The sequence below is a fragment of the Myotis lucifugus genome, unplaced genomic scaffold (assembly GCF_000147115.1).
Source record: "Myotis lucifugus unplaced genomic scaffold, Myoluc2.0 scaffold_57, whole genome shotgun sequence".
Lineage (NCBI taxonomy): Eukaryota > Metazoa > Chordata > Mammalia > Chiroptera > Vespertilionidae > Myotis > Myotis lucifugus.
The window spans coordinates 4,908,933-4,933,440 of NW_005871105.1; the positions used below are offsets into that span (position 1 = coordinate 4,908,933).

The 24,508-nt window shown below is 40.1% G+C and overlaps 1 protein-coding gene across 1 annotated transcript in view; it reads left to right on the forward strand.

Moving 5' to 3' along the window:
- Positions 1-20,969: 20,969 nt before the first annotated feature.
- CLVS2 (clavesin 2) overlaps positions 20,970-24,508 on the forward strand; it is a 59,059-nt gene continuing 55,520 nt past the window's right edge. Inside the window, exon 1 of the mRNA XM_023754208.1 lies at positions 20,970-21,858. Within this exon, the coding sequence (XP_023609976.1) occupies positions 21,470-21,858 (389 nt within the window). The 5' untranslated portion in view covers positions 20,970-21,469. The remainder of the gene's footprint in view (positions 21,859-24,508) is intronic.

Sequence of the window (24,508 nt, forward strand, 5' to 3'; positions counted from 1 at the left end):
ATATATATACATATATATATATTTATATATATAAATATATATATATATATATACATTTCTTTTCATGCTTATCTGCCTTCTGTTGGATTATTTCTTTGTATAGCTCTATTATTTTAGACAGTTCAATCTGTTCAATATTAATTTGGCATTTTGTACATATTAAACTAAATATATATGAACTATTTCAAACAGCTTCATGAGTTATATACGATTAGTATGATTATTTTACAGGTAAAGGAAGTTGAGTCATAGAGAGATTAAATAATTGGCTTAAAGTCAGTAAAAGAACCAGAATTCAACGGAGACATTTTTGCTCCAGAGACTATGCTCTTCCCAATCACTGGGCTAAATCAGTGCCATGGATTGTGGTGGCTGAAAATACAGTCCTTGTGCCTATGAGCAAGCAAGGGTTCAGTGATGACAGTGAGCAAACAAGAGGCCAGGCAGGTTATAGGAAGAACTGCTGTTTTGTTGGAGTCCAGCCATACCCATTTATTTGTGAATTGCAGAACTGTGGATAGAAGGTTCCAACAGAGACTGTATGGCTTTCAAAGCCTAAAACATGTCCTACCTGGCTCCTTGCAGAAAAAGTTTGTCAATCTTTGTTCTATTTCAAAATGTTTGTTGAATGATAAATAAAACAACTCCTTTTGGTACTGTATCATATAATTGTATTATTATAAACAACATATTGTATATTAAATGTATATATGTAATATATATGTTTACATATATAAACCTATATATGTAAATATAATATTAATTACATGTACACTAGATGCATATTTAAAGCATGTTATATAATATATAAATAATATATAATTGCATAACTATATATACTATATAATTATGTATAATTATATAATATATAACTATAGCTCTATATAACTCTATATAATACATATATCTATGTTATGTAAATACATATATATCTCTACAACTTTTATTCTCTTTTGTCAACTAAATTCTAAAAATAGGAACTGTGGCTTATAATTTCTTTATTACTTTTTTTCCAACCTAGCCTGTGCTAAAAAATTTAATTAAAAAATTTAATAAATTCTCAAGCTAATGTAAAATTGTTTAAAGCTATATTAATTCTTTACCTACTAACTTATTATAACCATTTGTTCCAAAGTGGCATACTTATATGAGAAATCTAGAAGATAGGGATGATGCAGAGTAAAATAAGCGATACAAATATAAATCAGTAATTTATTACAGAAACAGCTTTTGCATGCAGGACAAGTACACAGTCCTTTGTGAGTTACGATTAAGCAGCCTCACAGAGTTAAACTTCTTAAAGGGCCTTATTAGCAATGCACAGTCATTCATAGGGCGCAGCAATCTCCTATTGAATCAGAACTGAGTGTGTTAGATTTGTATGCTTCTTTTCCACAGGGGTCTTGGTCCATTTTAAAAGCTATGGATGTTGATGGATTAGAAAGGAACGTGGTCAATATTGCTTGAAAACATGTAATCCCAAACTGCATGCTTCATTGAGCTGCTTAAAATAGTGTAACTTTTGTTTAAAAAGAAAATGTAGGTAGGAGAAGTGAAAACAAGTTGGAGGAAGCTAAATCCATAAGTGAAGGTCAGTGACGTGTGTTAAGTTGGGAGGGGAAATGTCTTTGGCAATCTGTTCCAAGTGCCACAATCTATAGTAGAGCTATATGAGAGCTAGCCAGCTCTTCAGTAACAATTTGTCAGTAGCTGTGAGGGAGTTTAAACTCTTCCTGACAACACACACAATTAAAAATCTTCTCTATGTTACACAATGGACACATTGTATTGGTGTCATTTATCCAATGACACTACAAACTACATAAATGACATAGTTCATAAATTCACAAATCTTTCTCAAGGGGACATCAACCACTAAACTTGTATTGTATCAGTTTAAGTCTGATCTAGCTTATTACCTAGCGTAGTGTCCATCTGATTGATACTCCAAGGTGTCTATGAAAAGAAGATGGAGGTCTAAATCACAATTTGAGAGGGAGAGGTGACTGAGCCAATTGATTCCTTGAACTATAAATGGTCATCTGCAGGACCTCAAGTCTCCCACTATTTTTTCATACACAGTTATATATTTTTGGCTGATTTAAACCCAGTGGTCTGGTCCAGTGCCTACTCTGTGAGTACCATTCTCCTTTGTTTTTTTTTAATGTAAAAACTACTGCCCAAATACGGTCTGTAGCGTTTGCTGGGGGAACACTCTTCCTGGTCTGAAACATGAACTCTCAGCTCTGGATCCTGTGTTTTGAGACCCCATTTTTAAAACAACACAATGAACAATAGTTCTCTTAAGCATGTAAATTTAAAATTTTATAGAAAAATTGGAACTGGGGTGTGAGGGTGGGAATTAATAAGGGATTTAGACTAGTCTTGTTGCTGGGAACAAAAGAGAAAATTTCCTGGTGGAGAAATTGTATTCTTCCTCCTGAGAACTATGTGAAATTTATTTGTTTTTACCTTAAGACATACGAAACAGCAAGCACTTTCCTTGGTAAGTTTAAGGGTATGTGGAGAAAGAAATGCTGGGTCTCAGTATACAAGGACAGAGAGGGAACTAAAACTTATTGAGCACTGAATTATGTGGCACTGGGTTGCTATAAGGATGCAATATATAAAGAATGCAAATTGCCTTCATAAACCTCAAATAGAAAGTATTAAAGCATCTTTTATTGAGCCTTCAGCATGGTAAGCACCAAATAAATGTGTTAAATGGAAAGACAAGCATGTAAAAAATGAATTTAGACATCTGTACAAGATTGTGTAACAAATATAAACTTGAGTCCCTTTACCAAATATTTTGCTCAACTGACATTGAACAATTAGCAAGTAGCTATTGAGAAACAACAATAGGATTAGCTATATATATAAAAGGCTAAGTGACCATCTGACCATCCTACCGGCTGGTAGGTATGATGTGCACTGACCACCAGGGTGCAGACGCTCAACACCCAAACTGCTGAGTTGTGGTGACTTGGCAGCAGTGGTTCTTGAGTGACGCACACAGGAACCAGTGAGGAGGGAGCCTGATTCTGGGGTGCGTCACCTGAGAACTGCCTTCTCCCAATCTGGGACCCCTCAGGGGATGTCGGAGAGCTGGTTTCGGCCTGATCCCCACAGGCCAGGTGGAGGGACCCCACCTGTCAGAGGGACCCCGCTCACTCTGCAGACACCCTCCGAGCCACGGTGCTGCCCCAGGTGTGGCTGGTTGAGGAGGGACCATGGGAGAGTGGCTCCAAGGAGTGTCTGGCCCATCTTGCCCAGTCCTGCCCCGCTGGCCACCTTCTAATTAATTCCCTTTCAATGTGTACAAATCCGTGCATTGGGGCACTAGTCTCTCTATATATGAAAGGCTAAGTGATGGTCCAACCGTCTGACCAGTCGGTACATATGACACACACTGACCACCAGGGGGCAGATGCTCAACACAGGAGCTGCCGAGCTGCGGTGACTTGGCAGCTACGGTTCTCGGGTGATGCACCTGAGAACCAGAGAGTTTAATTTCCTTTCAATGTGCACAAATCTGTGCACCGGGCCACTAGTAGTGTATATAAAATATACCTTTAGATCACTTGACATTTTAGTCTTTTGTCAGTAGAGCACCACATAATTGACAGATAGTTTTACTTTGTAGTAATAGTAAGAAAAGTGCTATGCTTTGCACACTACTGCTTAGGTTAAAGGTCAGATCTTTGCATCCTGTGTGTTGTTTACAGCCTGTGTGTTGAAGACACATTGCCTCCTGACAGGGACTACATGGATCTTCTCCATGGACTCCTGCTGACCATTGGTTATTCATGGTAACCACAGTGATTGACTACAATCATGTTTTTCCCTAAATGATCATTTTAGACTAAATTCAACTCAGTTCAATTAGACACAAAATATTGTTTTGTCTTTTGGAGAGTACCAGTTTTTGTTGTTGTTGTTGTTGTTGTTGTTGTGAGAAATGCAAAGATGAAAATGCCATGGGCACAGCCCTTCAAGAGCTTGCAATCCTGTCATAGGTAAAAACAGGCAAAAATGGTCGCCTTTAGAATAAAACAAGTACTTTGAGGGATAAATAAGTGAGGATAGAGGAAAAAATGAGTGGGAAAGAAACCAAAATATTGAACTGGTGGGCTGTCATTTGTATCAAGAGCCTGAAGAATATAAAAAAGAAACAAGTATCAAGTCTAAAACAATCAGCATAGATTTTCCCTTTCTTTTGTTTATCAGTAAGCTCAAAGGAAGATTGATAATATGTGTAGTAGTATTATTGATAATAGAAAAAAATTTACAAATAAAAATAAGAGAAAATAAGGTTATAGTTGGCAGTTTTCCAAATGTACTATGTTTAATACCTTCAATAATTTCTGTGGGGAAATAGAATTATAGTCAGCCTTTTAGTCAAAGCAGCCATTTCAGGATTGGGATAAAGTTTACTGAATTCACATGCCCCAGAGAGCTTTGTCAGGCACCAGGGTGGTTGCTCATTTCATCACACTGCAAGACTCAATTGTCTGTGTAAACCATAAAAGGTTTACAGCATCTAATAAATGGAGCTGACGAGACGTAAGGCCTTTGCTGTCATCATTCTAATGCTATGAAACACACCATGTAGAACCTGATCATTTATTTTTTCTGTTTTAAAAATGCTATTGGGGAATCTTTGAGTGTATCATAACAGCGTTGGGAGGACCCGCTGTGAAATTCCCACTGTTGTGAAGGGATGGTGAGGGATACACCAACACGCAGCACTTTAAAAGCGTGGAGTTCAATCCTTTACCTGAGGAACACACACCACCTCGCGATAGTGGGAGAAGGGGCCTTTCTGCCCCTCACCCAGGTGCTCCCCTTAGTGCCGACTTCCTCCTCCTCAGAAAAACCCTGGAACTCCTTGGGGTCCTCACTGCAGTGTTCCCTCTCCAGGTCCCTCTCCAGGAGAGCTGCTAGCTCAGGGGGTGGGTGGGGGGTGGGAGGGGTGGGGCATGCACGCAGGCCTGTGTCTGGTGTTTCCTTGGCCACACATTCTTTGGGACCATCCTCAGTTTTCCGGAATTCTAATAGAGCGCTGTCAGACACATGGAGCATGTCACTCTCCCCAGCCATGCTCATAGCTCCATTTCTCCAGAGAGTAAGGGGAGGATCATGCTTACTCTACAGACAGAGTCAATCGATTTCCATTCAGTGTGAGTCATGTTTGCTTTAATTGGTACCTAATCAATGCCCATTCTAAGACAGTCAGTATGCTCAGGTGATGAATTGCTTTTCATTTGGCCCTGACAGTTTGTGGATAGATTCTCAAAGGTGATAGTACCTTGTTCATCTGAAACTGGGAATTTTAGATCTATAGCCAGATGGCAACGCACTGACATTAAATCATACTCATTTGAAGAAGTATAAAAGTAACATTTTAAATCCTCCATGCCAGCTTTCACACTGTTCTAAACAAAGAAGGTAATGCATGAAATGGTACTAATAAGACACACAGAGTCAGAGAAAAAGACCATTCAATTGATAAGTGAATTTCTATCTCAGGTTGAATCATAGTGATTAGAATTGAATCACTGAGAGTAGATTGAAGGAGTAGATTGAGGGAATTGCAAGACACAGTTTACAGTCAAGACAAATTGTCTTTCACTTAAATTTTATTTAAGAATTACATTTTCCATTCGGTAGCAAAAATCACAAAAACAAACCAATTTATCAGAAGAGTATGAAAGATATTTAGCCAAGTCCCGATGCCTTATAGAGATATATATTTTTTCCTTTACTCCATTTTACACAACTGAATAGAAGTAAACAAACCATATTGCTAGTTAAATAGTGTAGGGAACATTTGTACTTTACATAGATTTAATTTACATTTAATGTTATTATCTGAACAGAGAATTTTAAATTTAAAAGAAATGTTAGAAATCATCTAACAATATTTACAAGTAAAGAAAAAGTGGTTAAAAGATTTAAAATAGCCTAACTTAATAGCATAACATGTAAGAAAGACATAACTAATATCTTGTCTCTTGACTCCTACAAATGGAATTTCTAACATGTAATTTATAAAGCGATTTCTTACATGTTATAGATTGCTGTTATTATAATATTTTTGATATATTTATTTGAGCTTTTGGATTCCTTGAGAAACCTGGTATACTCTCTAAACAAGAAAACCAAATGCTATTTTTTTCAATATATATTTATCACATTCCTACAATTAATTCAACATATATTTATCACATTCCTACAAGATAAAGCCCTAACTTTACACAACTTATGCACACTAGGAAGCAAGATAAAAAAGGAGAAAGCAGAAAATTACACTGGGACATGATATTCAATACAATAAGTTATTATGTAGTGTTTTCAGTACAGAGCATGGATCAGCCTTGGACAGAGGTGGGTGGGTTGTATAATGAAGTTGATTTCAAGATGAGTCCAGAATGATTAGCAGTGGTTACCACAACAGTGAAGAGGGATAGAATAAGAATGTACCAGGGTTAGGGAACAGAGTGTGGAACAGAGGGTGCTAAGCCTTAGTAAGAAGATTGCATGATATTCTTGCTTTTAAGGATGTGTTAAGAGATTTACTTTTCTGAAGCTGAGTGAATGATATGAGAAGTGAGTAGAGAAGTAAGCCAGTGCCAGATAATACCTGGACTTTAAACTGAGGGAGATAGAGATCTATTTGAAAGGTCTTAAGAAGGAGATACAAAGTTCACTCTGATTGAAAGGCAGGGGCTGGCATCACTGGACAGGACGATCATCTTATGTGATTTTCTTGCTTTAAATCATGCAATGGCTTCCATTCTCCTTACTACAGAGTCTGATCACCTTAAAACAGCTTACAGAGATCTGCCTTTGTTTCTTTAACCCTGATACCAAATTTCAGCCACATTGGAGCAGAATGTTTCATGCTAAGAAGACTGGTCTCCAGGACATTAAAAATAGTGCTTTCTGCCCAGGATACCTCTCCTTTTCCTCTTTGTCCAATCAATACCTAGTCATACTTTAAGTGCAAATGTCACTTTCTCCAGGAAACCTTCCCGAACTCACCCATTCCCACTCTAAGCTGATTTTTATCTACTATGTGTCTTCAAGACCCACCCCTTCCCTATACTATCACTATCATATCATCATCATCATCATCATCATCTGATAACATCATCATCATCTGATAACATCATTGCATAAAAAAGCTTATGTTCTTAAAAATGGAATGTGAATAACTTTTGTATGATATTATATGAAATAGGTGGAAACAGAGCTGTGATTCCAAATTTACTTATTTTTCTCCCCACTGGTAATAAACTTTCTCCATAAATGCTTCTTGAATAAATGGGTTAGAATGCTCTAAAGCTGGGGCCATGAGACCAATACGAGGTGGTTACAGACATAATAAAGGGCCTGACCAAGGGAATGGCACGGAGTTGGATGGATGTGGATGGGCTCTAGAAGGATATGGATGGAGATAAAGGGGGAGAAATGACTGTGCCAGAGATTGGTTGTGAAGGATAGTGACATAACAGTGGTTGACCTTAAGGTTTCTGGCTTGTGCAATGGCTTGATGATGGTACCACTCCCTGAGATAGGGAGCCCAAAGGCAGAGTCCTTATAGAAGCTCAAGATGATGACTTCAGTTTTATTCATGTTGCATTTCTTGGCCTGAAGGTTCTACAAGTAAAAATATGCTAGAGACTGTGGAAGGGGGTCTGGAGCTCCTCAGAGTAATTGGCTAGAGAGGCGTGAGTCACTGGCATGGAGGGGGCAGGAGGTATATAAAGTGATAAGAAAGACCTGCCCCGCAACCTTGAGAAACACAACATTTTGGAATTGGGAGAAGAATAATGAAGCTACTCAGGTGCAGTGAGGTAATAACAATAGCTAACATTTGTTGTAGGCTTGCCACAGACAATGCCAAATGCTATATCATTTAATCAATCTGACAACACAACAAAGTCTATTTTCCTATATCTCACTTTCTCTTTCATGTTTTACAGCCATCAAAGTAATGTATATTTGTATAAAATTTACAATGATATAAATACACAATTTAGAAGCTAACTGTGCTATATAATCCATTCCACTAAACAACCTTTGGCAAAGATTAGTGCATATTCCTCTATCTTTTCCTACTCTCTGAATATTTATTGCTAGATTGGGTTACTTTTGTGCAACTTAATTTTTTCCAGATGATTGCAACTGGTTTACTTTATATTTTAAAATAGCTGCCTGGTGTTCCATTGTATGGATACAATCAGCAGTCCACGTACTGCTGCAATGAGTAATCTCTACATAAAGATATTAGACATGGGCAAAAATAGGCTAGAGTAAAACATCAAGGGAAAATGGCGCAAAAGTGGGCTCAAAAGAGAGAAACCAAACAAACATCAGATCACAGAAACTTAAAGATAACTGGATAATAAGACAAAAAAGATGGGGATATTAACTTTAACTCTAATGGAGCAAGTCAGAGAGCATGGTAGAGGGTGAATGAAGGATGACTAAGAGAAGATATTTATTTTTTAAAAGTTTATTTTATTTTTGGTTAATCCTCACCTGAGGATATTTTAAGAGAATGGAAAGGAAGGAGGGAGGGAGGGGAAAGAGACAGAGTTGAGAGAGAGAGAAACATTGATGTGAGAGAGACACATCAACTGGCTGCCCGACCAGGGCCAGGATCAAACCTGCAACCTAGGTATGTGCCCTTGACTGGGAAGCAAATCCATCACCCTTTAGTGCATGGACCGATGCTTTGACCACTGAGCCACTCTGGCCAGGGAGTAAACATTTTATTTTTAATTAAAAATTATTTATTTTTCAATTATAGTTGACATATAATGTTGTATTAATTTCAGGTATACAGCATAGTGGTTCACATTTTTATATCTTACAAAGTGATCACCTCAATAAGGCTAGTACCCATTTGACAGAGTTGGTGATTTTAAACAGCTTTTCCAAAAAATTTAAAGGAGAGAAGAAGAAAGAGGGTGGTAGAAAGATTTATGAGGTTGAAGAACCCTGTAAGTGATACCATTTTAAAAATCCAAAGCCATTTTGATAACATCAAAATATTTTTCTTTGATTTGTAATTGAATGAATATAGAAACATCAGAGAAGGTGGTGATTGTATAACTAAAGACAATATGTATCACATACCTGTGATGACCTATATATAAAGGTCATCAAAGTATGCATGTGATCGAAGCAACATGATTTCTTCTTCTTTCTTAAAAGTCTATTATGAAACATTTAAGACATAGAGTCAGATAGAATATTATGAGGAACCCAATATATCTACCATACATACTAAAAAATAAGATTGTGTCGAATTTCCTAAAAACCCCATGATATCCCTCTGATGTATCTCTCTGTTTTCACCTGAATACTTCCCAATACTATACATTTGGTGAGTCCTCTGTAAGAGGTAATGTTTCTTCTAAGAATATAATCCCATTTTGTCATTTTCATGGAAGATGGCAACTAATAGGGATTAGTATAATGTTGATCTATTATTTGACACTATAAGAAATGCTCAATTTTAAAACAATTTAAAATATATTCTCATACAAGTGTAGTAAAATAAACTTTAGAAGATAATTTAAGCTCCATCAGCTAAGTTAATTTTCATGTAACCCAGACAGTCTGGGCATTATAGTAAAAGATAAAGCTTATGAAATAAGCTAAAGCTTTTGCTTTGACTAATGCCCCTAATTTCCTGCTATTTCTTATTCTCAGAATATCTTGTGCTAAGCATGATGTTTGGGGTTAATCCTCTTAGGGGGAAGCAGCAGTCTTCCTTGTGGCTTATGCTGTCCCTTTGGTGGGAAGGGTGTGCCGTTTATAAACGTGAGTCACGGCAGTCCCAGCCAAGGCGCTGGGCTAGAGGCGTGAGATGAGAGGAGGAAAAGGCGGGGCATTATTCTAGCGACACATGACCCAGTGCTCCTTCACCTGGTATTCCTCTCACCCACTACTATAACTGTGGCCACATTAACATGTCACGGAGTATAGCTAGACATGTTCTGTAAGCCAGGAATGTTAGATCTTTCATGGAGATGGTTTTCAGTGTTCAAAGTAAAATGTTTCAACTTTATATTCATAAAAAGATGTCATTATTTTTACCAGATTACTTCCCCACTTTTTAAAAAATAACTGAATTACATTTTGATTTATTAACCATTTTTGAAACAAAAATATAGTTTAGGAGGCTCAGAAAGGCCCCCTTTTTTTCTTTTGGAAAAAAGTATTTTAGTCTCATAACTACAAAACGTCAAATCAACACACACATGTAGCTGCTTTGAGACAGGCTTGTCTCAGGTGTTTGGAAGTCAATATAAGTAAAACTCTAAAGGAGACATATGTACTACTACTTGTAATACTTTAAACAATAAAATAAAAAAAAATTTTTTTTTTAAAACTTCAGCCCTTTTCTTCAAGAACCCCCAGGCTCTCCCTGCAGATGCAATCAGCATTGGACCTGCTCTGTTTCCAGGTCCTTTGACCCACAGCACTTTCAAAGACTGGGCTCCCCTCAAAGATACCTGTACCTCAAACATCCACTGAGTTTCTCTGAACTTCAACTCTCGGACACCCTGTTCCCTTGGGTTCTTACCCAAGGAATGTTCTGGAGCCTTTGCTCTACCTCGGAGGTTCAAGGCCTTCACATAAGATAGAACAGATAAATCAAATGATAGGGCTCCCTAGGCTGTGACACCCTTGCGGGTTCTAGGGCAGTCCTTCCCGAATCCCCTGCTCATATTCCCGGTCCCCACCACCCCACAGCCCAGCTCTTCCTGGCAGACATTTGATCACCTGACCTGATGGGGTGGTGCCATCACCCTGTGAGGCTGGTCTCACTCTCCAGCTCCTTCCCCTATTTCTTCCCGGCTTCCATCCTGGTATTGATAAAATAGGTTCTGTTTTTTTTACTGTTCACAGTTCTTTCTTACCCTTTGTGAGCAATGACTTTTCAACTAGGCCTGCCAGATAAAATACAGGATGTTTCGTTAGATTTGCATTTAAAAAACTGTGGTATGTCTCAAGTATTTCATGAAACATACTTATGCGACAACATTTTTATTTGTTGTTGATCTGAAAGTCGAATTTATTGGAGGTTTCCCCCAACCCCCCCTAATTAGGCAACCCTACATTCATCTGGCCAAGCCCTAAGTGACCGCTGTGTTACTGTTTTTGGCCTTGGATGTGAAAGCTCTAGCAAGTTTGTAGCTCCCTCTGCTGGGAAGTCTGACCACATTTTGGACTTGAGCTCCACTCCGAGGCTGCGGGCAGGGAGTAATGGGTGCCATGGGGAAAAACATGTACAATGATTATAGGGTGTGGTGAGTAAACCCATTTGCATAAAGCAGGGCGTATTTTGGAGATTTGGGCTGGGAATTGTTTTTTTTACCTCAGGTTTTTTTAAAATTATATTTTAGGAATTTTTACAGTCTTATGAAGTCACTTATTCTTTAATTTTTTTTGCTTTGATTAATTTTGAAATCATAACACCAGTTTTTTATTTCTCCTGCTCCACAATGAATGCATATCAAATTCTTTTGATATTCACTTGTAGCTTGGTTTCCAGAAAACTTGAAACTATTTTTGGAATCCTGTTTTGTGGCTTCTAGGGGATTAGAGGATCAGAAGGCAAAGTGGGATATTATTTTCAGTGATTAGTGTTCTAGCGATAGAGAATTTGAAAACTCTAATTGGAGAAAATTGCTGCTAACAGGTTTTTCTTATCATGATGTTGTTGTCTTATTATATTTTGCCTCATTGTGACAGCTGTTCTAATATTTTCCCCAAGTAATTTGATAGATATATGCTGCAAAGTTGCTGAGGCGTAAAAAAGTATTTATAGTATGTTTCTTAGCCTTTGCAATCAAGTAGTGCAAAAATGGACAGCTTAGCAGAATATCCTGGTCTATATTTTATGGATGTTTTTCCAGCTTGCGGCCAACACCAAGCTCCATCATTTTTGTTGTTGTTAATCCTCACCCAAGGATATTTTTCTCATTGATTTTTAGAGAAAGAGAAAGGAGGGAGAGAGAGAGAGAGAGAGAGAGAGAACATCGGATGTGAGAGAGACACATCAATTGGTTGCCTCCCTCACACAGCCAACTGGGGTGGGGATCAGACCTGCAACCCAGGTACTTGGTCTTGACCTGGAATCAAACATGCGATCCTTAGGTACTCGGGTCCAATGCTCTAACCACTGGGAAACACTGGCCAGGACTCTCCATCATTTTTTAAAATGTGAGGGAAACTGGCATAATCTGATGAGTGGCCAAGAGAAGGCCTATTGGCTTCTTTAAGGTTTATTCTCCCTTAAACTGTAATTTTGATGGACTCAGAAACAATGTTTGTTGGATAAAGTAAGAAAGACGGAGCCAGAAAATCTACTCTCTGAGATGCTGTTGGGCTCTGGGTGCTAATCTGAAGGATCTTATGGAAGCAGTACATAGGTTTTGAGGCCTGGCTGCACGTTCAGGGAGTCAAGGTGCAGCCTCTCGCTCTCACCTTGGTGGGAGAACATTCAGAAGTCAGAGCGTTCATGGTCATCTTCTGGAGAAATTGCTATTGAGGTCTGGTGCCTGGTTACAAATACAGGCAAAGTTGGAGCTACAAGGAGAGCAACTAGAACCAGCAAAGCAGAATACCAGGTGGCCAGTAAGCATGTAAGGGCCTGGGACAGGCTTCGTAGCTTAGTCCTATGGACTGGGTCTGCCGTGGGTCAAATGTAAGGGAGTCCTGAGAGGCTGTGACTTAGGGAGTGTACAGGTGCAGCTTTGAGCACACCGTGTTCCAGGGAGTATGGCAGCCAAAGTGACAGGTCGGGGGAGGTCAGTGGGATAGCACAACCTGGGCATCAAGAAGCTGTAGGGGTCTAAAAAATCTCAGGTTTGCAGCATGATAGAGGAATAGCGTGGACAGAACATACAGTATTAGTCAACGTCAAAGGCCGCACACTGGCAGCCCAGCAGATACTTTGATGGCCTTCACATTGTGCAAAAAAAATAAAAATAAAATGCCTCGATGCTGAGTATAGTCCCAAGTTTGCCACAGTTATAACACTCCCTGTGGCCTTACATAAGTTGCTTCAAAAATCCTCACCTGAGGATATGCTTTTATTGATGAGAGAGAGAGAGAGAGAGAGAGAGAGAGAGAGAGAGAGAGAGAAAGGGAGAGTGAGAGAAAGAAACACCAGTATGAGAATCACCGATAGGTTGCTTCCCATTGCACCCTGACTGGGGATTGAGCCCACAACCTAGGTAGGTATGTGCCCTGATAGGGAATTAAACCTGCAACCTTTTGGTGTAGGGGACATTGCTCTAACCAAGTGAGCCACCCGGCCACGGCAGGTTGCTTCACATTTTAAGACACCATGCTGCTGGGTCCCTGATGACATTGAATTTGGAAGCTCTGGTTGACATGTTCCTTTTACTTTGATTGATCTGGGAAGCTGAGAAGGGCCGGAATCTTCAGAAGCAGCCTACTTTGGATCGTTGAGAGGAGCTGGGTCAATTAGAGGCAGACAAAGTAAGGTAGCTGCTGACATTGCTAAAGAGAAAACTGTCATCAGACAGAGAAACTAACAAGGCTTCACTTCAATTGATGAAGCCCAGACTGGGAGCCCTTAATTACAGAGAGCCAGCAGACACGCTTTGTAATAGTCAGGTGTGGGTGTATTACATCTCATTGCTACCACTGATGTACTGATGTTGGGAAATTGTTTACCTTCACAAATATAACTGAGAGTAGGATTCCAGCTTGCATTCTTATAACTCACTCTACCTTTCTGACACTCTTTCTTAAATGGACGAATATCGGAGAAGGCAAGCTTTCCAGGGAATGCCCAGAACTCAAAGGCCTGTCTTATCCATGGGTCATGGGGCAGTATCTAAAATTGATTAAGAAACCTGTTTTGGGTGGTTGAGAAAAACTCAACTGCTCCTAAATGGATGCTAAAATAATACCTTTTTAGTTACAGAGTCAACATGAAAAGCCACAGTATCACTGGTATCGGTTATTATCCCAAATATATTTTTAAACATTTATAGATCTGTTCCCTTCTTAAACTAAAAAAATGTGACCTTGACAATAACACCCTAAAAATGAGGCATTTGCAAAATTATTCTAACAGTTCAGATCATTTATCTACAGTGTATTTTGCAGGGGTGAGCTAAAAATGAAGCAATGAGGAGAGTTGGCTAATACAGGATTATATCATAATTGGTTCTCAATAAATATTTGGTGAACGAACAATTGAATTAGTAAAGGGCTGAAACTCCATTTGCATGTTTAGACAACATTTTCTTCAAACTTCATGTGAGGATCAATCTATGAGTTGCTAGAATGATTTTCAAAGCACTTTTTGTAGCACCAAGAATGCCATCTTAATAATCCATCACCCCATAACTAGCTGGGCAGATTCAAGGCTTTTTTAGTAAGTCAGAGGGTAACCAGTTTGGGAAAGGCACATGTGTGTCTGTAACTGTAGCCTGAGAGAAAGCAAACCAAGGAAAACGTAGGGGAAATACTTTCAAAAAGTGACTTAGCTGACCCGTGAAAGTTATCATAGAAAACCAATTCATAACACATTGAGTAAAATGGCAAAGACAACTGCTTCCAACAATCTACAATATTCTACTTGTATATTATGTGGACCATTTCAACTTAAAATATTGGCTTATAGATGGGACACATCAGGATTTTTTTTAACTTCACAAGTTATACTTTTCTACCACTTTTTACTAGTGGCCTTTTGAGTGCTTAATGTGTGTGCTGAGCACTGGGCCTATAAGGCAAGGCAAACATGCATTTGGTTTTCATGTTGTAGAAAATGTACTTCTCTTGTGAAGTTGATCCAATTATGCTCCATTGAAACAAACTCAGTCCCTGTTAGATGGTTATTAACAGATACAAGGCAATAACAGGATTGTCAATACTTCTGAGAACAAAATCACTCTTGAGAAAATGAAAGAGATTCCAGTTCGAGTGGTTGGTATGAAAAAAAGTTACGATGGAAATTATATGCCTCGCCACAAGAGCAATGAGGCAGAACTGAACTTGTTCTTATCTACTGACGAGACATCATCAACAGGGTGACATTTAGTCACGGGCTTGTTCACTGCCATGGACAAGCCTGGCTACAACTGCACTCACTTAAGAAATGACAACTTGGGGAAATTCAGGGAAAATAGTTTCCCACATATTTACTTATTAAAATATCTTCAACCTCATAGACTCTTTACTATGAGAAATCTGTGGATGTATTTTAGAGGAGTTAGTGTTGCTTATACCAAACTGCCACCCAGGGAGTGAGTGCATGGCTTCTGATTGTGTTAGAAATAGGCAGGGCTCATATCCATCCACCCAGACCTTCATCACTCTTTTAACCTACACACACACACACACACACTCAGATCTTTTATGGGGTGTTTTTTCCTTAGGGTGGCTATTGATTATTTTAATCTGGTTTCACCTGCACAACTATATTGGAATTACTGAGACATGGAATTAGGCAGCATAGTAAATTATGTCATTTTAGGAAAGAATTTTAGTCTTTATTATAAGTATAATGTAACTTTGAAAATTAAACAAAGTAATATAAAATAAATAAAAATTAATATAGATCTTTGACATGATTTAATGTTAAAAAGTTATATATAATATGTGTTCAGATTTTAAATGAAACTTGTTAGACTAATAAGATGTAATAGAATCACCTTCAGGATTGCATTTATTTTTCGGAAAGAAAGAAGAACAATGCAATCACCTCCACTATATTTAATAGGGTCTCTGGGAAGTGTTTGTATCATCAGGGGAATAACTGAATCAATTTTCTATTACTGGTGTCTGTGAAGGTGTGATATCACAAGACTAAGATGAAATGAGAATTTGTCAACCACATCTGTAACCCCTAGCCAACACAATGTTTTTAAAGGCAATGCCTTAGTTTTAACTTTTAACTTATCTGTAGTACTACCTAGATATAGAAATTAAAAAGGAGGAAAAAAACAAAGTAAATCTGCACACCCCCTACTGGGAATTGAGCCTGAAACTGAGGCATGTGCCCTGACTGGAATTGAACCAGCAACCTCTTGGTGCATTGGAAAACACTCAACCCACTGAGCCACACTAGCCAGGCTACAAAACATCATTAAAAGAGATCATAAAAGATATAAAATGGAAAAATATTCTCTGTTCATTGATTGGAAGAATCAACATAATTAAAATGGCCATATTACCCTAAGCAATATACAGATTTAAAGCAATTCACATAAAAAAACTCAATGTCACTTTTAAAGAAATAGAATCAGATTTTAGGAAATCTGATTAAAGAAATTTCACTGACTTGTATGGAACCACGAAAGACCCTGAATAGCCAAAGCAATTCTGAGAAAAAAGAGTGAAGCCAGAGGTATCACACTACCTGACTTTAAATTATACTACAGAGTGGTGATAATCAAAACAGCATGGTATTGGCAGAAAAACAGACACACAGATCAATGGAACAGAATTGAGAGCCCAAATATAAAACCGTATGAATACAGGCAGATAATTTTAGGCAAAGGAGCCAGAAACACACAACGGAGAAAAGCAAGCCTCTTCAATAAATAGTTCTGGAAAAATTGGAAAGCCACTTGCAAAAGAATGAAACTACATTATAGTTTGTCCCCATTAATTTAAAAATTAATTTAAAATGGGTCAAAGACCTCCCAGTAAATATAAGATCTTAAACAATAAATTACATAGAAGAAAATATAGCTACCAAACTTATGGACCTTGGTTGTAGAGAATATCTTACTTCCCAAAGGCAAGGGAAGTAAAGGCAAACATAAATGAATGGGACTATATCAAACTAAAAAGCTTCTACACAGCAAAAGAAACCAACAACAAAGAGGCAGCTGACTGAATGGGTGATATTTGCAAACAATAGCTCTGATAAAGGTTAAATATCTAAATATATAAATAACTCATAAAACTCAACACTAAACAAACAGACAACCCAATTTAAAAATGGGCAGAGAAAATGGACCTAAACAGACACCTCTCCCAAGAAGACATACAATGGCCAACAGATATATGAAAATATGTTCAACCTCACTAGCAATTCGGGCAGGGGTGGGGAACTTTTTTTCTGCCAAGGGCCAATTTGATATTTATAACATCATTCACGGGCCATATAAAATTATCAACTTAAATATTATGTTGCTATGAAAAAAGCTCCTAGATTTATAGAATTTTGAGTCTCGCTTGCAATTGCCTTGGCAGGGCCAGATCAACAGATATGGCCTGCAGGGCCAGATGTTCCCCACCCCTGAATTAAGGAAATGCAAATCAAAACTACAATGAAATACCACCTCACACCTGTTAGAATGGCTATTATCAACAAGACAAGTAATAACAAGTGTTGGAGAGGTTGTGAAAAAAAGGGTTCCATTCATTGCTGGTGGGAATGTAAACTGGTACAGTCACTATGGAAAAACAGTCTGGTGATTCCCCAAACATTGAGAATAGAGGTACTATATGACTCAGCAATCCTTCTCCTGGGTATATACCTGAAAAGCTCGAAAACATGTATTCCCAATGATACATGCACCACTATGTTCATTGCAGCATTATTTACTGTGGCTAAGACATGGAGACAACCAAAGTGTCCTTCCATAGAGGATTAGATACAGAAGATGTGGTACATATATGCAATGGAATCCCACCCAACCATAAAAAAAGGATGAAATACTGCCATTTGTGACAACATGGATGGACCTTGAGATTATTATGCTAAGTGAAATAAGGCAGTCAGAAAAAGGTAAGAGCCATATGATTTCACTCATATGTGGGATATAAAACTGAAACTAGTGAACACAAACAGCAGTGGTTGCCAGAGGAGGGAAGGGGGTGAGGGAAGGGGGTGAGGGTGAAGGGAGTATATGTTGATGAAAGATGATTTGACTTTGGGTGGTGGGAACACAGTGCAATATACAGATCTTGTATCATAGAAATGTATACTTTGAAACCCATCTGATCCAATAAATTTAGTAACAAAAATATCATCACTAAATATAGGTAACACCATACCATGAACCAACAAATTTAATTTAATTTTGTTTCTTTCTAAAAATATAGTCTAATATGTCCATCTCAGAGGACAAATTTAAGCAGTTGGTTTTTAAGCACCTTGAAAAATTAGATATTTGGCCCTACTTGCAAGCTAACAAGGCCAGTTTCATAGATGCTGGTAGAAGATACAAAACTCCTGGGTTAAAGACTGTCACTCAGGTGCAACAAGCAGTATGAGCATCAGCTTATTCTGTGCTGGTTTCCTGAGCTCCAATTCCCACAAGCCTAAGCGAAGAGGGTCAGGTAATGTTTGCCCATGCAGTGGGTGTTGTTACAGGAGAGTGGCCCTGAACTGAGGGAACTCAAATAAGCCTGCTTGCCCTTTCTCAAGAGGGAGACACTAGCTCTGTCTTCCAAACCTTCCCTTTGTTCAGAGGGAAATACTCTCTTTAGCTTCCCAGGCTTTTCCAAGGCTGTTCACTATGCAGGCTTGAAAAGGAGTCTGGGAAAAAGACCAGTTAGTGCCTTGGGAACACAGGAGATCCATGGAGAACTGTCTCTCAGCACTGGCGATGGCTGACACCCCTTTATATAAACAGTAGATATGAGACAAATTTTCTTCATGTTTAGAATATGGCCCCAAATGAATTTAAAAACATTGAAATGGGAACCAAATTATTTGACAGCTGCATTCAGAATGTTTTGGAGAGTCATAATCACATAGTTCTAGGAGGAACTTAAATATATATAGTGCATATATAACACACACACATATCTATAAAGCTTATTTTTACCTCCCCAATTAAAATGTAATTTTTTTAGAATAATGACTATATATACATATGCATATATATGTGTATATATATATTTATTTGTGTGTGTGTATTTATTCTCTTATTCTGGTTCCTACATTACTTTGCATTAACTTAATTAATAAAATTATGTAGGTCTGCCCTCCCACTTATTTTTTTTCCACATTGCCATGAGAACAACAACAAAAAGTGTGTTCCTGTAGTCTGAGGGTTCCAATTGCCATAAAAATGACAATATTTTCTTATCTTCAAGATCATTTATCCATAGGATGCAGGACAGTGCCCCGCACCTAGTAGAAGTCAGTGTATATTTTTGCATTGCGTGGACTTGAACTCAGGAGCCCGTTCTATACATGTCGTCAGCCAAAAGCTGCTCTCGCTGGGGAACACATGCTGTGCTTTGAAAATCGAAAACATTTCCTTTTCCTCAAACCAGTAGACAATAATTTCAAGCTTAAAGATTCCTGTTCTTTATGATGGTTCTAGGGTGTAGGGCAGGCGCATAAAACTAAGTGAAGAATTGGGTATGTCTCCAGTAATATTTGTTTTATTAGGAGAGAAGAAGTGAGTCAAAGAGTGTCTATTTTTTTTTCTTCCTCTAAGAACTGTCTCCTCTCCAAACGCCCCCCCCCCCCGCCCCGCCCCTGGCTCATTTTCATCCCCTTCAATGGGAATGCAGCAGCCAGAGTTGACTGTTGAAATACACTATTCATATAAGTTCCACCGGAGGCCGACGCACCAACGCAATGCTTTGGAAACACTCTGGTCTTCTTTTCTAAATTAAACATTGCAACAACGAATGCAGAAAGTACAGAATGTTTCCGTCCTCTTTCCACCTCAAAATTACCTCCTACAGGAACGAGCGAGCAGATGTGTGTCCATGTGAATTCCCATCTACAACAGCTATTCGCCTGGCCACTCCAGGGTCTTGCACACAAAGGGTGGGAGGGGGCGTGGGGAAGCTGCCAGGGGACAACCCCCCGCCTGGCCGGGCGCTGCCTGCCGGAGTCGCGGGCTGGGGAGCGGGGGCCGGGAGCGGGCTAAACTTGGGGCTCGGGATACAGGAATAACACAAAAATCGCTTCCTACCCAAACGAGTCGGGCAGAGGGGGGGAGGGCGTGCGCGAGCCGAGTGAATGCTGACGTCGCCGCGAGATCGGCGCTGGGATCCTTGGAGAGGAGTTGGGCTGCACCAGGTCCCCCTTTGAGCAGCGGCAGCTGGAGCCACCGCAGCAGCTGCGGCAGCAGCAGCGGCCGGAGGGGCGCGCCCGGGGCGCACGGGGAGGCTCCGGACGCACAAAGGCGGCGGCCGCCCGCTTGGCCTGCTCTCCCCCGGCCTCCCGTGCCCGCTCCCCTCCTTCGCGTCTGAAAATGAGAATGGCAGGGCCGGGCGAGGGCCCGGGACTGCGGGGGCCCTGAGCGCCGCACCCCCACCCCTCCTGCTGGGAGAGACGGCGGGCGGCTCGCGGGCCATGTGTTCACGGCGGCTCCCCTGTGCGTCTTCGGCCCGGGTCCCCGCTCCCGCCCCTCTTCTCTGCCGGATGCACCCCACCCCGAGGAGTTGATGCTGCTCTGGCCGCCGCCGGAGCCGCGGCTGCTGGATGCCAGGGAGTGCCGCATCGCCAGCGTCCCCGCCGGCCTCCGGGCGTGCTGGTAGGAGCCGGCTGCTCTCTCTCCTCTCTTGCTCCGGGCTTTTATAGGAAAGGTAGAGACATTTTGCTGTGATTCTCCACCCTCTCACCCCACCCAGCCTTTGCAATGTGCGTTCCCAGAGAGCTCCCCCAGGCCCCCGCGGCCAGTCCGTTGACATAACGGGCCAGAGAAAGCGGCAGAAGTTGGGGGTGGGGTTGGGGGGAGCCCCCGCTGGGGCCCACGCCGCCAAAACCCTCCTGGTGCCTCAGGAGACCACGGGTGTATCTGAGGGGGGCGGAGGGACGGTGAGCTCTCCGCAGAGTCTCCACCTATTGGGATCGTAATCAGTTAAAATAAAAATCCCACCAATATCTTTTTAAAAATAGATTCGTTGAAAAGCAGCAAGGGAAATAAGCCCCTCTCCTCTCTCTCTTTCTCCCCTTTTCTCTCTGGTAAAGACGCTCTTCCCCCGCCCGGAGCTCAGCGCGGAAGAGCCAGCTCGGTATCCATCAGCCTCCCCATCGTCATCCCCCGCGGGAGCATCCTTCGCGGGGACCGCAGAGGCAGCGGAGCGCGGAGGCTGCGATGCGCGTGGGGGCTGTTTGTGTCACCTCTTGGGGGAGCAGAGGACAGGACCGAGATCAGCGCGGCCCGTGCTGGTGCGCTTAGGGGTGTTGTCTTCGGTGAGAGAAAGGACAAGAAGAGGAGTGGGGTCCGCATCTCTTAAAGGAAAGGGAAGAGGGGACCGAAGTGGAGGCGCTTTGATAGGCGAGCGGGGGAGAGAAGTTTATATCCTTCATTGACAAGCGGCGGGAAGGCGGGAGCAACAGGGTCCTTGATTGGACACCAAGACAAATCATTTCCTGTGAAGAAGAGGAAGCAGGCGGCTTCGAGGTCTGGAGGCCAGAGTGTGGTGGAGGCAGGGGCCAGGTGTGCTGCAGGGGAGGCTCGGGACCAGCAAAACAATGACTCATTTACAAGCCGGGCTGTCCCCGGAGACCCTGGAGAAAGCGCGCCTGGAGCTCAATGAGAACCCGGACACCCTCCACCAGGACATCCAGGAGGTGAGGGACATGGTCATCACCAGGCCGGACATTGGCTTTCTGCGCACAGATGATGCCTTCATCTTACGCTTCTTGCGGGCCAGGAAGTTTCATCACTTCGAGGCCTTCCGCCTCCTGGCCCAGTACTTTGAGTACCGGCAGCAGAACCTGGACATGTTCAAAAGCTTCAAGGCCACGGACCCTGGCATCAAGCAGGCACTGAAGGATGGCTTCCCCGGGGGCCTGGCCAACCTGGACCACTATGGCAGGAAGATTCTAGTCCTTTTTGCTGCCAACTGGGATCAGAGCAGGTAAATCCTAAAACCCAACTCATATGAGGGACTCTTTTATTCTCCCATTTTCCAGAATTTACCCCGAGTAGCCATTGCTTTACAGCTTTCATGCTTTTGTTTATTTGGTTGGGAAAAAAGAGAAAATGGAACTAAAAAATGAGTTTTTGGTGGGCACCCTGGGGATGTGGGAGGGGCTTGTTTGAAACCTTTGTAACTCTTACTTCTCTAGCACCCAGCTTCTACTGCAGCTTAAAGTGCTTCCCACACCCTATTCTTGTGCTGCAATCAAAATAATTGAACTTCTAAATAAATGTGCTAATTTTTTTTCACCTCCTAAATAAGTTCACTGTTCTCTGGAGAAATTAGTGTGAGGATAGAGACAACTTTTTCTCCTTCCTTCTAAATAAATTTTTCTTTCTAAATAAATTCTTAAACTAGACTCATCATCATCATTTTCATGATCATCATCTTCTTCATTATCATCAACATCATCATCATCTCTGTCTCTAGTACATTATCTTTTAAGGGTAGCCTGGCATTCAACCGAGATCAAGTAGTTTTATTGCTTGGGAACTTTTCTGCTTGGTGATGTGCGGATGAAGGAATAATATGATGTGTGTCACTTCAATGAAAAGGCAGAGTTGTAGCCTCTGGTGCTGAGCATGCCCACCGACGCTGAAATCAAGGCTGGCTGGTGTGCCGCTCCTCACCTGTCACTAATCTAAAGATGTTTCCTGTCTGATGTGGTTTTTCATCTCTTGGAAGGAAGTGGAAAATGTTTAGATATGTCAGCTGGTAGACTTTTTGAGTTCTCTTGCTTTTCAATGGAGAAGAAATATTTTTATTGTATCCACAGATGATAGAAAAAGGGAGAGAGTGACTCCTCTACTTCCTCAATCAGAACTATTTCCTCAGACTAACAGATGTAAGAAATTATAAACACTCCTGTGTAAGGTAGTTTCAATGAAGTTCAAAGTTAAATGTATTTCATGGAACTTAAACATGTTATCAGAACCATGAGTTATAAGAAGCCGGTTGTTAAAATATTGGTGTGTTTTTTAGTTCTGTGAATGGGGACTTTTGATGCATCAAGTTAGTTTAAACCATCTCTGGTTCAATTGTCAAAGACTTTTGTTCAGTGGCTGGGATATCTTATAGATTTCTAGATAGGCCTTTCAGAGTCTTGGGATCTTAGAATGTAAATTAATACTTTTAACAGGTTTTTACCCATTAATTGGTTACCTTTTCTCTGTAATTCTAGGTTGAGAACTACTACAATCATTTTTTAGGCAAATATAAAGACAAACTACTACCTGAGGAATCTTAAAATCATAAAACTAAGAAACAAATAGAGTTAGCCATTGAGGGAGAATGGAGTCCTGTTACTTACTTTGGTTAGTTATAGAGATCATATTTTACTTTTTATTGGTAGCAAAGTTTAAAGGACCATGAAATGCCATTCTTCGACCACAATTTTTCTTTAACATTAAAAAAAAATCTGATAAGTACATTGTAGGGTCATGCAAACCAGTGATTGTGTATATCAAAATGGAAAACTTTTATTCAAGAAAGAACCTACTATTCCAGTTGTCAATTAGATTAGAACTTTGTTTATTAAGCTACAGTTAAATGGGAGTTGTGGAAATTTTATATTTAAATATGTTTCAAAGTCTGAAAGATATTAGGCAGATCACATTTAGGGAGACATGCATTTCTTTCTTTCTTTCTTTCTTTCTTTCTTTCTTTCTTTCTTTCTTTCTTTCTTTCTTTCTTATTATTCAATGTATATTAATTTTTATTGACTTTATTGGGGTTACATTGGTAAATAAAACTATAAAGGTTTCAAGTGTACAACTCAATAGAACATCTGCATCCTGCATTATACACCCATTGACCAAAGTAAAGTCTCTTTCCATCCCCATTTATCCTCCCCTTTGCCCACTTCCACCTTTTTTCACCCTGCCTCCCAATCCCCCTTCCCTCTGAGAGCTGTCGGTCTGTTCTATGTATCTATCCTTCTGTTTCTATTTTGTTTATTAAATTATTTGTTCATTAGATTCCACAGATAAATGAGGTCATATGGTATCTGTCTTCCTCTGACTGGCTTATTTCACTTAGCATGAGACATGCATTTACATTAGATCCATTTTAATTTATATCTATAAGTGAGCTAATATTCACACTGATTTATAAACCTAATTAAGATGAACATCACTTAACAGTTCTCATGTATATGGGAAGTTGATTATTCCAGATTACTAAAGAGACTATGTTTTTGTTGTCTATTTCATACTTTTCTATAAAGGATAGGTTATGAGCAATCAAAATCTATCTCCCTGGAAATCTACAATGGGAGAAGATTTGTTAATTGGTATATAAAACTATTTTTATTAAATCTACATAAAAACTTTAAATATTAAAAAATTTGTACATGTGAAATTAAAAATGAGAAGCTGTGTCCTATGAAAATACCCTATCGCAGGGGTCCTCAAACTTTTTAAACAGGGGGCCAGTTCACTGTCCCTCAGACCGTTGGAGGGCCGGACTATAGTTTAAAAAAAACCTATGAACAAATTCCTATGCACACTGCACATATCTTATTTTGAAGTAAAAAAACAAAATGGGAACAAATACAATATTTGTATTTGCATCTAGCCCGCGGGCCATA